Source organism: Rhipicephalus sanguineus, chromosome 5 (assembly GCF_013339695.2).
Source record: "Rhipicephalus sanguineus isolate Rsan-2018 chromosome 5, BIME_Rsan_1.4, whole genome shotgun sequence".
Taxonomy (NCBI): Eukaryota; Metazoa; Arthropoda; class Arachnida; order Ixodida; family Ixodidae; genus Rhipicephalus; species Rhipicephalus sanguineus.
In genome coordinates, this window is record NC_051180.1 from 14,205,936 (window position 1) to 14,219,920 (window position 13,985).

The window sequence follows — 13,985 nt, forward strand, 5'->3', positions numbered from 1 at the left end:
CCCCCTACGAGCGCTGGAAATTCTGGCCTTATACTATACTATAATATGCTATACTATACTATACTATACTATACTATACTATACTATACTATACTATACTATACTATACTATACTATACTATACTATACTATACTATACTATTCTATACTATGCAGAAAGGTTTTGATATGAGGATGTGAGGGTGCGAGGTTTTGATGCGTGATATACTGAAAGGTTTTGATGTGATCAGGGTGTACAAATGAGCGTGTTGTTACTGCATGATCCGAGGACGACGACGGACAATGTGTATGGACAGTACGTGACGATGTGTTTATGTATGTGTCTCTCTTGTCCGTCGTAATCTTCGCGCCTTTTACCTCGGATCATGTTTTGATGTGTCCCCCATCTCCCACCACCCGCCCCCTCCATAAAAAAAAAATGTTTTTTTTTCTCATACATGTACACGCGAATGCCCTCATTGGCTGCACCTGTAGGATAGTGATGCAGAACTATCCGCAAATCGACTATCGATAGCATCGATAGTTTTTTAAACTATCGATTGTCTAAAGAAACTATCGATAATATTGCTATCGATAAACTATCGATAGTATTATCAATAGTGCGATCGATGGTATCGTCGGTAGTATTACTACCGGCAATACCGAATTATGCTGTTACTGGCCTGCGATATTGCCAAAGAGCATTTGCGATAGCCTACCATCAGTAATACTGAGTTTACTTAATTTATGAGCAATTTTTGGGCGAAATAAAAATTGTTTCAGCAGTGTAAATGCAGGAATATGTCCATCAATAAATTCATATTCGAAAGTAACCACCTTACACCTTACTATTAACAAACCCACTTAGCGCTGTAGGCTAATTACAATTAACACAACTACTTAGCGCTGTGCCCCGTCTTGATCTGTCGCCGTCCGTGTGCTTCTTTGCGCTACTACATGTTCAGAATTATGCACTACCAACTAGCCCATCAGTCTGTCCTTTTGAACAAACCTAGTCCTTGATATTTTTATTTTGAAATCACAAACTGCAACAGAAATTTGAAGCCGCACACTATACCGTCAAATGTAACGATCTCGTTTTCTGTACACCTGAATAATTCAACTTAATTGTCATGTGTCAGCCAAGAATTCTGGTCAAAGAGCGCAATCATGTCAACTTTCTAGCCCTTCAGCCTGCTCCTCCTGCTCGACACACTTGGGGAACCAAGTTTATGCTACAATGAGTTCGCGAGGTTGATTTTATACTATCGGTAGCACTGTCAAACTTATTACCGATAGCGCTATCGACAGTTTTTTTTTTTTTTTACCATCGATAGTTCGACAGTTCTGCATCACTATTTTGGGGGTGTATTAGGAAATGGTAATAGGAAACGCCGCTAATGCATATCCACTTCACAAAAGTTGTGTAATGCGTGGGGTCGATTCTACTGCTGTTTTTTTTTCTTTTCATGTTTCTGGTGAATATATGTTCATGTTGCTTCATTCTAGTGTTGTATCTCCTTTGAACATTATTGCAATGAAGCACGTATAGTTTACAAGCAATATTTATGTGCAGTCTTCGCATTTGCTTTCAAACTGTGAATATTGCAAGTATGTACTTTTAACTGATTGGTTGCTTCTTTTTAGAGAGTATGGGAGCCCCTGGGAGCCTACGAAGGGCACCAGGATCTGCCGCCAGCCTTTTCTGAACGGCGAAAGATCCAATGATCCAATAAACCCAACTGATGTAACTATATCAAGTTTTTAGTGCTTTCTTGAAAGTTTTACCAACGCTGACATTTCACGTGGCCGCACCTGTACGTACTAACCATTCGCCAGCGCGACAGCAATCCCTCAAAATCTACTATAAAACACGCGGCATGTAAGCGAAGCCAGTGTGTCCATAGACGAAGATAGTTCACGCGTCAAGAAATGAAGCCATTAGCGGCCGGGGCGTTAAAAAGAAAGCGGCGGATTTACGATTAACGCCGCTTCGTAGGGATCGATGCTCGTCTGTGCACGGCCTCCGAGATTGCGCACTAAATCTCAGAGGCCATGGTCTGTTGCAAACACTTGGCGCGTATGGTGACGGTGTCGTGCCCTAAAGCTGTGAAATCGGACGCATGTCCACTGTTATAAGGTGCGGTTCCTTTGCGCACACTGTAACCTCAGAAGTAATTATTTGGGGCACGCACAAGCCTCAAATCGCGAGCACGCACATCACCCTTGCTTGCAGTGAAAGCAGGCGGCTCCGGCACGAAGCCCGCCTACGGTTCCAACGGCCGCCGCTACGTGGCTTTCGGTGGCGCCCCTGCGCACCACCTATATATATATATATATATATATATATATATATATATATATATATATATATATATATATATATATATATATATATATATATATATATATATATATATATATATATATATATATATATATGCAGAAGCCTATCACATTAAGAAACTTGATAACAAGTGCGTTAGCGCCCCATCTCTTGCCCTCCTTGGTTTTGAGTTTTATCTTCTGGATGCGGCTGTCGGGTCTTATATCACGTTTTCTTGCGGGTTTTTCCTTGGTTGACTGTTTTGAGTTGTTGGCGCTTTGCGTTGTTAAACTTTGTCATGCATCCCTCTTTTTAATATTTTCCATGCTTCACTCTGGCATATATAAGGTATGTCATTCTGCCATTAAATCCAGTTGTCAGTCAGGGGTTATGTGTCCGTTTCGTCTCTCTTGTGGCTGTGTGTTCGCGCTGTTACTCCCTTTTGTTTTGTAGCAGCTTCCAACTTCAGCGGATGCCACACCAAACTCACTGCGTACCTACAAATCTCAAAATCCTGGTACCCGAAACCGAAACGAGGCAACATTTTGAACGAACATGGCCGCGCGTTCACCGTTCTCTGCCCAAGCGTTTGGTTCAAAGGTTCGTGCGTAAGAGAAGTGCGTCACGGAGGCGGTGTTTGACGCGCTTCCGGGACGCTGCCGTTTGGCTGTCGGCTCTCGGACCCGTACGGCCGGTGCTGCATGCTGGAAAGCAGCAGGCGTGCACTGCTGGGGCCCTCGCGGGGCGCTCCGGGCCCCCACTAGCCATGGGAATGGCAGTCAAGCTTAAAGGCCCCATCCGGGTGGGATTCTACGACATCGAGCGCACCATCGGCAAGGGCAACTTCGCCGTCGTCAAGCTGGCCAGGCACCGCATCACCAAGACCGAGGTTAGCACCGGCCTCTGTGGTTGTGAAATCTCCGTGCTAATGCGCCCGGAAGCCCTCTCTGCGTCTGCGGCTTCCTCTGGCGATCACCTGCGGAAAGCGAAGAACCCTAGCTAATCGTAGCTATACGCGCGCGAGGCGCGAGCATCGACGACCATTCCGCGCGTGCTCCGCGCGATCATCTCTGGAGCCGCCTTCGACGGCACTGCGATAGATATTACGTCCGATATTACATCATTTTCAATCGCCGAGCCTAGGCTGGTACATTTTTCAGCACCGCTGTAGCGTTAATGATCAGTTGCGGGACGATAGGGAAACAATTTTGCCGTGTGGAAATCGGCAAAAGTGTCGCCAGCTTCGGCGTCGGCACTGTGTTCGCTAGAACTAGATCACAAACTTTTGACTGCTTGCTATTATCTTGTTAGTTAAACAGTGCAGTACAGAGACTACAGTAACTCACTTAAGCAGCCAACTGGCGCGGTTTCGCAAGGACACTGCAGCTCTCACAAAATCACTGCTGAGGAAAGGGGCGAAAAAAAGAAAGTATGAGCCAACGCAGAGCTTCGCGTGCCAATTTTTATCTACGCCATATTTCTTGTTATTTATTCTCTGCAATAATGAATTTGCTGGTCCTGGGAATTTGACCACGTTCTTGCGTTAGACGCTTGCTTTATGCGGTCTGTGGAAATTATTTCACCCTTAGGAGATGTTTGACTAGAACTATTTCTCGACTCCATTATCTTATATTTGGTATGAGAACAGGTAATCTCGAACCTCACTGGCCTCGGAAAACATAGCGGTGATGCTTAATACGTAGAGATTAACTCGTATTTGATGCACGCAGGTCGCCATCAAGATTATTGACAAGACCCAATTGGATGCAGCCAGCCTAGAGAAGGTGTTCCGCGAGGTGCGCATCATGAAGATGCTCAGCCACCCTCACATTGTGAAGCTGTATCAGGTCAGTTGTGCAGATCGACAATCTTTCAATCTTTTTCGACACCCTACGTGGTATATTAGCTTGTGAGTTCATTCATTCATCTGGCTCCGCAACCTTCATTTTTTATCAATGCGCTTAGCTGTATGACATGGATGTGCATGCACTCATTCACACACACACATCCTAGCGTCACTTCGAAAGGAATGTTTCAATACTGCTGCTATACATTAAAATTTTTCTCTTTTCTCATGTACACAGGCACATCCTTTTCAAGAAAAGACTACATAGATAACAGCTGTTCACCACTTAAATGCATGAAGCTCGGTGCATTTCTTGATTGTAGTGGCATTTATCAGTGTCTGTGACCTACTCAAATTTTGAAGTGTCTTATGATTCATATAATAGCAATGTTGCTTAGCGGCACTTCTCAGGAAAAGCTGTCACACACAGTACAACATGCCCGAATTATCACAAAAATTTTCTATACAGTGGTGAATATGTAGTGCCTATTGCTAGTACAGATATGCTCACTATCATTACATACAAATAAGTTCATTGAAAACCTTGTGGTCATATTAAAATGCTCTAACAAGAAAAAGTTTGAAAAGTGCACATGGTATATAAACTGTTGGTGTATTACACAACTAAGGGCTCATGTATGTCTGGCGGCATTTGTATGTATACGGCATCTGTATGTCTGGTGCACAACTCAATAATTGGATTTTGATTGAATGAAGATAATGTTGGTGTTATAACAGCCGATAGCCCAGAGTTATTCAATCATACCAGTTGCATAACTTCGTCCCGAAACCCAGACATGCCCATGGACAAACTTTTGGAGTATAGCAAAGTAATGCGTCGCCTGGGAGCGTCAACAAAAAAAAACACACCGCATCGCTGTAGTCTCCAGCATTGCTGCAGTCTTCACCGTCATTGCGTGAATTACTGCAGTGAGGGTTAGCAGAAGTACTTTCAAGAAATGTCGGAAGAGTCCCATGGCCGCAACATCATCTGCAAAATGTACGCCGCAAATGCTAACACACTACTCGCTTCATCAATGGGGCATTGCTTGTAGTCCTGGCTATGCGGAACGCACAAATGCCATTTATTAACAACGTACTGGTTTGAACAAGTTGGTACTCCATACTTAAGCACCGTTAAGTGCTATACTTTTGTATGAAGGACGGAATAGAGTGCATGTCGTTGTCTATTTCGTCTTCTGTCCAAAAGTTTTGTGCTTAATGGTGCTGAAGCCATTGTTTAGCTTGTTTTCTTTCCTACAGGTGGCGCCACAATCAACAGACCTCTGCGATTTTGGCCAATAGTCCCAGAGGTGTAGCCAGAAATTCTTTTTAGGGGAGGGTTCAACCACCCTTTATGTATGTTTGTGCGTGTTATACAGGTGTGTGCATATATCCACATGGCAAAATTAAAATATTTGGGGGGGGGGGGGTGAACACCCTCAACCCCCACCTGGCTATGCCAGAACTGGTATGATTGAGGAACTCTGTGAATAGTCAACATTAACTGTCATACAGCCAATACTAGCCAACACTGGTCGTCATTTGGCAACATTGGTTGAGCATTGCCAATCATCAGCAGTCATTTAGCTGGCGTTAGGCTGTGCTTACGACTGCTGGTTTTTACATTCCTCCCTCGTGACAGCTATAGCACTGTGGCACATTGTGTTAGACGGCACTGCTTTTGGGATCGGCTGATATTTTTTGTCGAAAATGGGACATGGTACCCGAATGCACATGGAAGAAAGCCAAGAAGACATTGTCTTCGAAATATTAACATCCTCTGTTCGTGGGGAAAAAAAGGAAGACTCAGTGGTGATGAGTCTTACAACTTCATTTTTCAGTCTAAAATTTACGCCTCATTTTAACTTTCACGTTCATTTCATTAATTGCAGTCCACATTGCACACTTAATGATGCCCCCAAATAAAAATTTTTTAGAGCAGCGCTTGCCTTTATCATTTTATTTGGCTTTTCATCCAATTTTCAAGACTTATTCCTTCTAATTTGATGGAAACCTCACTTTGTGTACCTGCTACATGTGGCAGCAAAGACTGTCATTTTTCATTCAGCAAGAGGCTAGCCGTTGCATAGGCAAAATGCAGATGTGTTGAATTTTATTACTTTTTTAAGGTTAGATTGACTGAACTAACTGAACTAGACTAGGTAAACAGTTTAGAAGTGTAAAATAAAAAAGTTTAGGACTGGCCTTAGTAACCCTAAGAAAAAACGTATTTGTTACTGATTAGTGCCGTAAAGGTGTAGCAAACAAATGTGGCTTTTTTCAGGTAATGGAGACCAAGAATATGCTATACCTGGTATCGGAGTATGCCAGCCAAGGCGAGGTGTTTGGTAAGTTTTCTCTTGTAACAGTGTTCTAGCAATGCCTTCCAGGAACTGCTCCTATCTGTGCAGGTCACGAATTGCAGAGCTTGTTTAACGTGCTCACTGTAGCATTGGCCACTGGATGGTTACAGAATTTTGTCGGGCGAACAAGTTGTTGCCCTGACAAAGATGAGACCGCTTGTAGTGTCTGGTTTGACCGCTATTCATCGTATGATGAATAGAAATTGAAACCTTGGAAAGTGCTACCGTTATAAATATGATGGCCTCCTTTAGTGGCAGTAAACATGAGACTGCTCCACACCTTGGCCAGAGTAACCACTATTCAAATTAATATCAGTTGTAAGGCTGTCAACTATGATAGTGTGATTGAGTACATTTTAGAATTATGCTCTAAATTAGGGGTATCCATTATGCAGATGATAGTGGTTATTGCAAATGCGACAAATTTTACCTTGCTGAGTGATCACACAATGAGAGAGGGCGATATTTTGTACTGAAGAATTGCAGAGAAGGGAAGACGTCTTACCTAAGTTTAAAATCTTGTACATTGTATATTTTGGCATTTTTTTCCCATACATAATTTAGCTTAGTGGGTGTGATACAGCAAAATTCTTGTAACCTATATGCATGGCTAATACAGGAGATCATCAAACTTCCCGGTAATTTACTGCTATGATTACATCTGCGAGGCTTATGGCAAGAATAGTATGTTTAAGAGGTATGAGATATTTGAGCATTCAAATATAATGCACATTTCTGGAGCATTATTCTTTGTGCACCCTTGCTTTAATGGAGCCATTTGCTGCTGTAATGAACCAACCAACTAGTCCAAGGATACATTTTATCCAATGGTGCACACATTTTAAAGGTTCGTTCAGTAAAGTGCTTCCAGTGTACTACCTCTAGTGTCAACTTCTAGTGTACTATAGCCAAAAATTGCAATGGGACCTGGTGAGAATCCATTTATGCGAGCAAATTCAAGTTTTTCGAACCAGAAACATCCACCTGCCTCAACAAGAGAATGAAAAAGGCATTTGAGGCCCGTTTGAGTTCATATGACAGTGACTGCATGTTGTATGTCCACTCTTTAAAAAACTGTAAGATTTATCCCCTTTGGGCATTTAACAAATAGGAGGCAAGAAACCTGTCTTCACTGGCATTCTTGTGGGGAATGGAGGAAGGGCTATGTGTGCATGTTTTCATGATGTCAAAGATTTTTGAAGTAGGGAAGACCAAAGCGTTCCTGTTGATGTTCTGTGCAGAGTTCATCTCGCGGCATGGTCGTATGCCCGAACCGATGGCACGGCGAAAATTCTGGCAGGTTCTGCTGGCAGTTGAGTATTGCCACAGCCAGCACATCGTCCACCGGGACCTTAAGGTGGGTTTCAAATTGGAAACATCAGTATTCGGCATCGTTCTGGAATGAATCAGGAACGCAAGTTAGCTTTTGCTTCTTATATGAAAGTTTGCAATAGGTTTTGCAGTTCTGTGGGGTGCAGCCACAGAAAAAGTGCCAAACAAGGCCCTTTGGGTAACAGAAGGGTATGCATGACTATTAAAGGGGCCCTCCAACACTATTCAACCCCCCATTTTTTACTTGCGGGTTGCGTAGACTGATGGCTGGGGATAACGTTAGCATAGGTCTAAGCACCAATATCAAATGATTTAGTATTTTAATCACGCGTTGAAGTCGCTACATTGCTGCTGACCGCATCAGCGCGTAGTGGCACTTGCCAGAACTATTGCGGGCGGAAATGACGACGATGAGCGCCAGCCTATGATTGGATAAATGTAACGTTAGAAGTGATCGTGGCGTAGCATCAAAGTTGAGATTACTATTGTGTTTCGTTTTTCTTTTCTGTGCTTTTTCAATGAACTCCAAATGGCCGCTGTCGCAACAAAAAATATCACTGCAACCACAAAGTACGACAGAGGCGCTGGCTGCCATTTCGCCTCTGGTTTCTTTTTGCCTGCGCCGGTCGGATGTCCATATGAAACGCTTGTCCCTCTTCATTCTTTTTGCGTCTGTACGTTTGCGAGCTGCCTCTTTCCGCATGTGCGGTAGGCTTATGACTTGTTGAAACGGTGCAAGTAATCCTCTTCGTTGAATTGTTGTCGCTGCACAGTCGGGCAGCTCACCGAACAACCCCTGTAGGGGCTACCGTGTTTAACCCCCCATGCCGCTCCACAAATTCCCTTCTCAGAATGAGAGGAGGGAATGACATGGAATGTCCTTGTAAGGAACAGCAGACAAAGCCTTGCCAGCCACGCTTCGAAACAGTAGCGACCGCTCAAGTTCTGACAAGTCAGGTGTCAGGAACCACATTTGTTACTATGGCAACGACGTCAACAATACGTCGAAAAGGAGAAGCAACAATGGTGTGCGAGCTTCCCCTACGTAAGAGCTTTCAGCCCATTTCATTGGAGCGCCATCAGACGTCACAGCAGAGAGTGAAATGTGGTCACGTGACCCCGCGAAAATCGAGTTGAGGGTAGACATTTTTTTCTTGTATTTTGAATTTTCTAAATTGAATAACTTCGTACTGCGTGCCGCTATCGCTGCCGTTCTTGCTGCACTAGTTCGTCCGTACTTCAGTCTACGCAATCCACGAGTAAAGAATGGGGGGTTGAAGAGTGTTAGAGGGCCCCTTTAAAGAGCACTCGCACTTATTTTTGAAGTTGTGAAAGCACTACAACATGTATTTTGCATGTATGCAAAGATGACACTTAGCAAGCATGAACGTGTGGGAAAACCTGTAAATATTTAAATTTCATATACTAGTATGTCTGGATAGGGCATCATTGACGTCATTGTGATGTCATGATGTCCAGCAAAATATGCTGATATTGTGTAGTAGTAAAGCTAGGTATGATGACATGGCTCGTAAAGAAGTAAATATGTTGTCCTGTTCACTTTTCTTCTGGTCACTAAGGAACTGAGTGTATTGTGACGTCATGCACAACAGTTACCTGTACACTCAGTAACTGGTTGCTCTTATGAGGAAGAAAAGTGATGGAGGTGTTAAATAGTCTGTGGCCAGATAGTGGACGGTCCAAGTCGAAGGATGACGCCTTTTTAGTGACATTACGGGTTGCCAGTGGCATCTAGAGAAATTGTATTTGGCATGGGTGGGCATTCATAACACTATTGTCACTGACTCTGGACGTTCCTTGTCATGTAAAAATGTGGTGCTGCCTTAAGGGGGCCCTGCAACACTTTTTTAGCATGGAAAACATTGCCGATCGGTAGTCAAGACTCCTGAGAACACATAAGCCAAATATTATAGCGCAGCACGCGGCCTGGAGTTTACAATTAATTCTCAAACTCGGCTAGAAATCACTCGCTTTTGTCTTGAAAAATGATGCCATAAACCCAAATGACTGCCCCCATAAACACGACGTCCACGGCCATTAACTGATTTGAGCATCGTGAGCTTGTGACAAATCCCTGTAAATGCGCTTGTACCTGACAGATTCTAAAAATTTTTGCGGCAGTTGATTCGGGAGGCAACAGACTCCTTTAAAGGAACACTAAAGAGCAAAACGATTTTTCTCGTATTAGTAAACTACTCTTTCACGATACCAAAAACACCACGCTTGCTGCGAGAAGACGCTTAGTAAGCGAAAAGTCGCGCAAAAAGAAAATGTGGGTGGCGATGTCACCTTGAAGTTTCTGCACCATTCGCCGTGACGTCATATATTTTGATGGCACCTACTAGGGCCTACGTAATTCCTAAACGGTAAAAAATGAAGTGCACTGTCCTCTGAGGGGGCCATAGAGTTAACATACCAAGTTTGAGGAAATTTTGTTGAGCCAATGGCGCCAAAATATGATAAGTACACTTTGAAATCTGTGACGTCACGCGTGGCAATTTTGGCGCGAAATTTAAAAATGAAACATTAAACCTAATTTTCTCCTCTATTAATGCACCTATGATGGTGAAATTAACAACTTTATAGTTCTCAAAGTACAATTTATCAATCTGAACTGATTCATTGTTTCTCTTTAGTGTCCCTTTAATGAAGCCATTCGATGATTACTTGGGAAAGTGTCGCAGGGCCCCTTAAGAGAAAGCAGATAGGCAATGCCAGCATGTTACTCACTATGTACCCTCAACTACGAAACTTTTCAGAGCATATGAGCTATGAAAAAAAAAAAAGCAGTAAATGTTGTAAAGCTAGCACACTGATATTAGAATTCAATAAGCCATTGTTTACATCCATGCGCCATGTTGCACACCTGAATTTCATAAGTAGTGAAGCTCAATGGTATGCAGCTTTTTTATGGATTTCATGGCCAGAAAACTTTGTAGGAGAGTGCAAGGCATGGTGCTAGAACCTGTACATAGTGCAGTTCTCTTAAAAGGAGTAATTTGTGTTTAGAGCATTGTGCCCTTGTGACTGAACAGTTGCATATTGTTGCAGGCGGAAAACCTTTTGCTCGACTCTCACATGAATGTCAAGCTAGCCGGTAAGACATGGCAATGGCCACACGCGTTTCTTCTTGCTCTCTTGCAGTATGCCCTAAGCGATGACGTTATCATAACAGCACTGTCACAATAGGCCAACTGCAGTAAAATTTTAGGCTGTGTATATTTTAGATAGTGTAGATGTATCAGCCACTGTGCAAAATTTTGTGCTTAAAGTATGAGTGGACGTCTTGCGAAAAGCTTGCAAAAGTATACATCTTTAATACTGACACTGAAAAAAAAATGAAAAGAAGTCACCGTTATTACCCTCTAAAAGATATCACCCTCAAAAAAAAAAAAACTGGTGCAGTTCGTGCACTGGTTATCAAAGCAGTGAAAACCGGTTGGCACACTTGCACACTTAAAATCTCAGAACAGATGTACTGAAGCTCACATCACTTCTACTCACCAGCTGTGCACATCATCTGCTTGGGTTCTTTGTAAAGGTTGTTAATAAAGAAAGTAGACAATTACTGAGCCTGCAGCTTTGCCATGAGCTTAAATTGTGCATACTTATTTATAACCAATCTACACAAAATGAGGTTTTAATTAGCCTTTAAGGGTTATACATATTACCCATTGAAGTAAGACGTGAGGAAACAGCGCTAATTACGGGACGGAGAAGACCAACAGAGACACATTCTTCTCCATCCCGCGTTTAGCGCTGTTTGCTCACGTCTTAATCAAGTACCAACCAGCCCAGTTAAGCGCACTCCTGCACCCATTGAAGTAACTGAGCAGCTGCGATATTGTAGTGCCCGGCATTCAAAAGTGGTGTAAAAAAAGTGCTGGCCACTACGTAGGCCGACTGCCGTATTTAAATCGCCAAGCGCTTTACAGTCATGGCACCTGAGACATGTTTCTACACAGATTTTGGCTTCAGCAACTTCTACTCACCGACTGGCTACCTGACAACGTGGTGTGGCAGTCCTCCATACGCAGCTCCCGAGGTCTTTGAGGGAAAACGATATGTTGGCCCCGAAGTTGATGTCTGGGTGAGGACTGTTCATTTGTACTATTTTGCCAAGCAAACTTCAGGTTTCTTCTTGTCGTGGTGGCTTCAACATTTCTCCGCTTTATTTTTGCTGCTCTAGCTTGGCAGAAATACACAGCAGATGGTAGTGTTCGTTACATCTTCAAGTTGCTGATGGAGCCAGTCATTTTATGCTTCTGTGTAAGCTATGAGTAATAAGATGACAAGAAATGAGAGGTTAAAGCTATTTGTGATTGGTGCTTTTACGACTGCAGATACATGCTATCTCTCATAATTTTGCAACTGCAGCATTATGTGACTTTTTGTCTTTGTGGTATATAGAGTTTGTGTAAGAACAGTCCTTACAGGTACATTAAGTGCTGTGTGCAGTTTTGCCATGATGTGGCCTTTTAAACATCAAGAAATGAGTTTTATGCAGTGTTTTTTGAATGCTGACACCGTAAGTAGTGTGAATAACATTTATGAGAACCTTGATGTCTGGAATGCACCAGTTATATTTACCCTGATTAGCTTGTCTCACATTAGCAGTTACCTGCCACGGTGGTCTCATGGTTATAGTGCTCGACTGCTGACCCGAAGGTTGTGGGGTCGAATTCTGGCCGTGGCGGCCACATTTTTATGGAGGCGAAATGCTAGAGGCCCATGTGCTTAGATTTAGGTGCACGTTAAAAAACACCAGATGGTCGAAATTTCTGGAGCCCTCTACTACGGTGCCCCTAATAATCATATTGTGGTTTCGGGACGTAAAACCCGAACATTTATTATATTATCACATTATTAGTTCTATAATTTGCTTTTTTCTTGTTATCTGTGATGGCTCAGTAGCATTTGTGTCCTGCAAATTATGAAGCTGCAAGAACCATTCATTCACAGACATTTTGGCAGCATTTTAGCAGGGACGAAATGCATTTACTGCCCATTATGGGCGCAGATTTAAAAATAGCCCTTGATTGCAATCAATCCAGAGCCCTCCACTACACTATCTCTCAAAGTGCCATTCTTGCTTTGTCATGTTAAAGCCCATCAACCTGTGTGATCGGTCGAGTAAATGCTGCCACAGAAAACCACATAGAATGTGCAGATAAGAGGACGTTTGACATTCTGCCTGCTTGTGGTGTTGCAGAGCCTCGGTGTGGTGTTGTACGTGCTGGTGTGTGGGGCACTCCCCTTCGATGGTAGCAGCCTGCAGGTGCTGCGCAGTCGCGTGCTCTCCGGGCGCTTCCGCATACCTTTCTTTATGTCGACCGGTGAGTGACACTCTTGCATTCAGTAATGGTCACTAATCTAGTTCACTTATTGCAGTCAAACTGTGTATGGATGGTCAGAACCAAAATTCGTCCATCCTGTGTACGCAAAAACTCTTAGCGCATACCTATGTGCCACAGAAATCAGGCCAGCTCCACACTCATCACTGGTCCACTAATAATTGAGAAAGGAACACACAGGCGGCAAACATTAACTAAGATTTCTGGACAGACATAAGCAGTAATTGAGGAAGATTAAATAACCTTCGGGATTAACCCAGTTATAAACACTGGGGCTGCACGTTTCAGCTTTGCTGGTTAACCATATGTACAAAATGCTTGGCGCGGTGATTTTTAGATTTCAATCAGTAAAGCACGCAGCCATCAGTGCTGTCGAAACTTGGAGGCATGCAGTGGTCTGCTGGCGTGCTCATGAAATGTGGCAGAAGCTGTAGCACCATAACCACAGTGGAAGTGCATTAGTGTTAACAACCGCACTTACAGAACCATGTCATTTTCCCAGCAGAAACATGGAAGAAAAGTTAACATTCACAGTCCACCAGTGTGCACCAAAGGCTGTGCATTAGTTCTGAATCACTGGAAAGCACATCAACACACTCGGTGATGAATCTTGGACGCTCCTCATCAGACACTCGACGTACCATGGACTTGACCATTGCCACTTTTTTGTTGAATTACCAAATAATGGTAAATCAGTTTTTAGATGTAGAGATAGCTGCCACAGTGAGACATGCCTGCTAGTCATACAATCCACGAATGGA

The 13,985-nt window shown here is 43.2% G+C and overlaps 1 protein-coding gene across 3 annotated transcripts in view; it reads left to right on the top strand.

The window, feature by feature from the left end:
• Positions 1–2,927: 2,927 nt before the first annotated feature.
• The window catches only part of LOC119393261 (serine/threonine-protein kinase SIK2), a 39,492-nt gene continuing 28,434 nt past the window's right edge, over positions 2,928–13,985 (top strand). Inside the window, exons 1-7 of one of the 3 annotated variants that reach the window (XM_037660191.2) lie at positions 2,928–3,194; positions 4,036–4,152; positions 6,439–6,502; positions 7,759–7,874; positions 10,922–10,967; positions 11,836–11,960; positions 13,083–13,206. In XM_037660191.2, the coding sequence (XP_037516119.1) occupies positions 3,072–3,194; positions 4,036–4,152; positions 6,439–6,502; positions 7,759–7,874; positions 10,922–10,967; positions 11,836–11,960; positions 13,083–13,206 (715 nt within the window). In that variant the 5' untranslated portion in view covers positions 2,928–3,071. The remainder of the gene's footprint in view (positions 3,195–4,035; positions 4,153–6,438; positions 6,503–7,758; positions 7,875–10,921; positions 10,968–11,835; positions 11,961–13,082; positions 13,207–13,985) is intronic. The other 2 variants (XM_049416172.1, XM_049416171.1) reach the window with 2 other exon arrangements.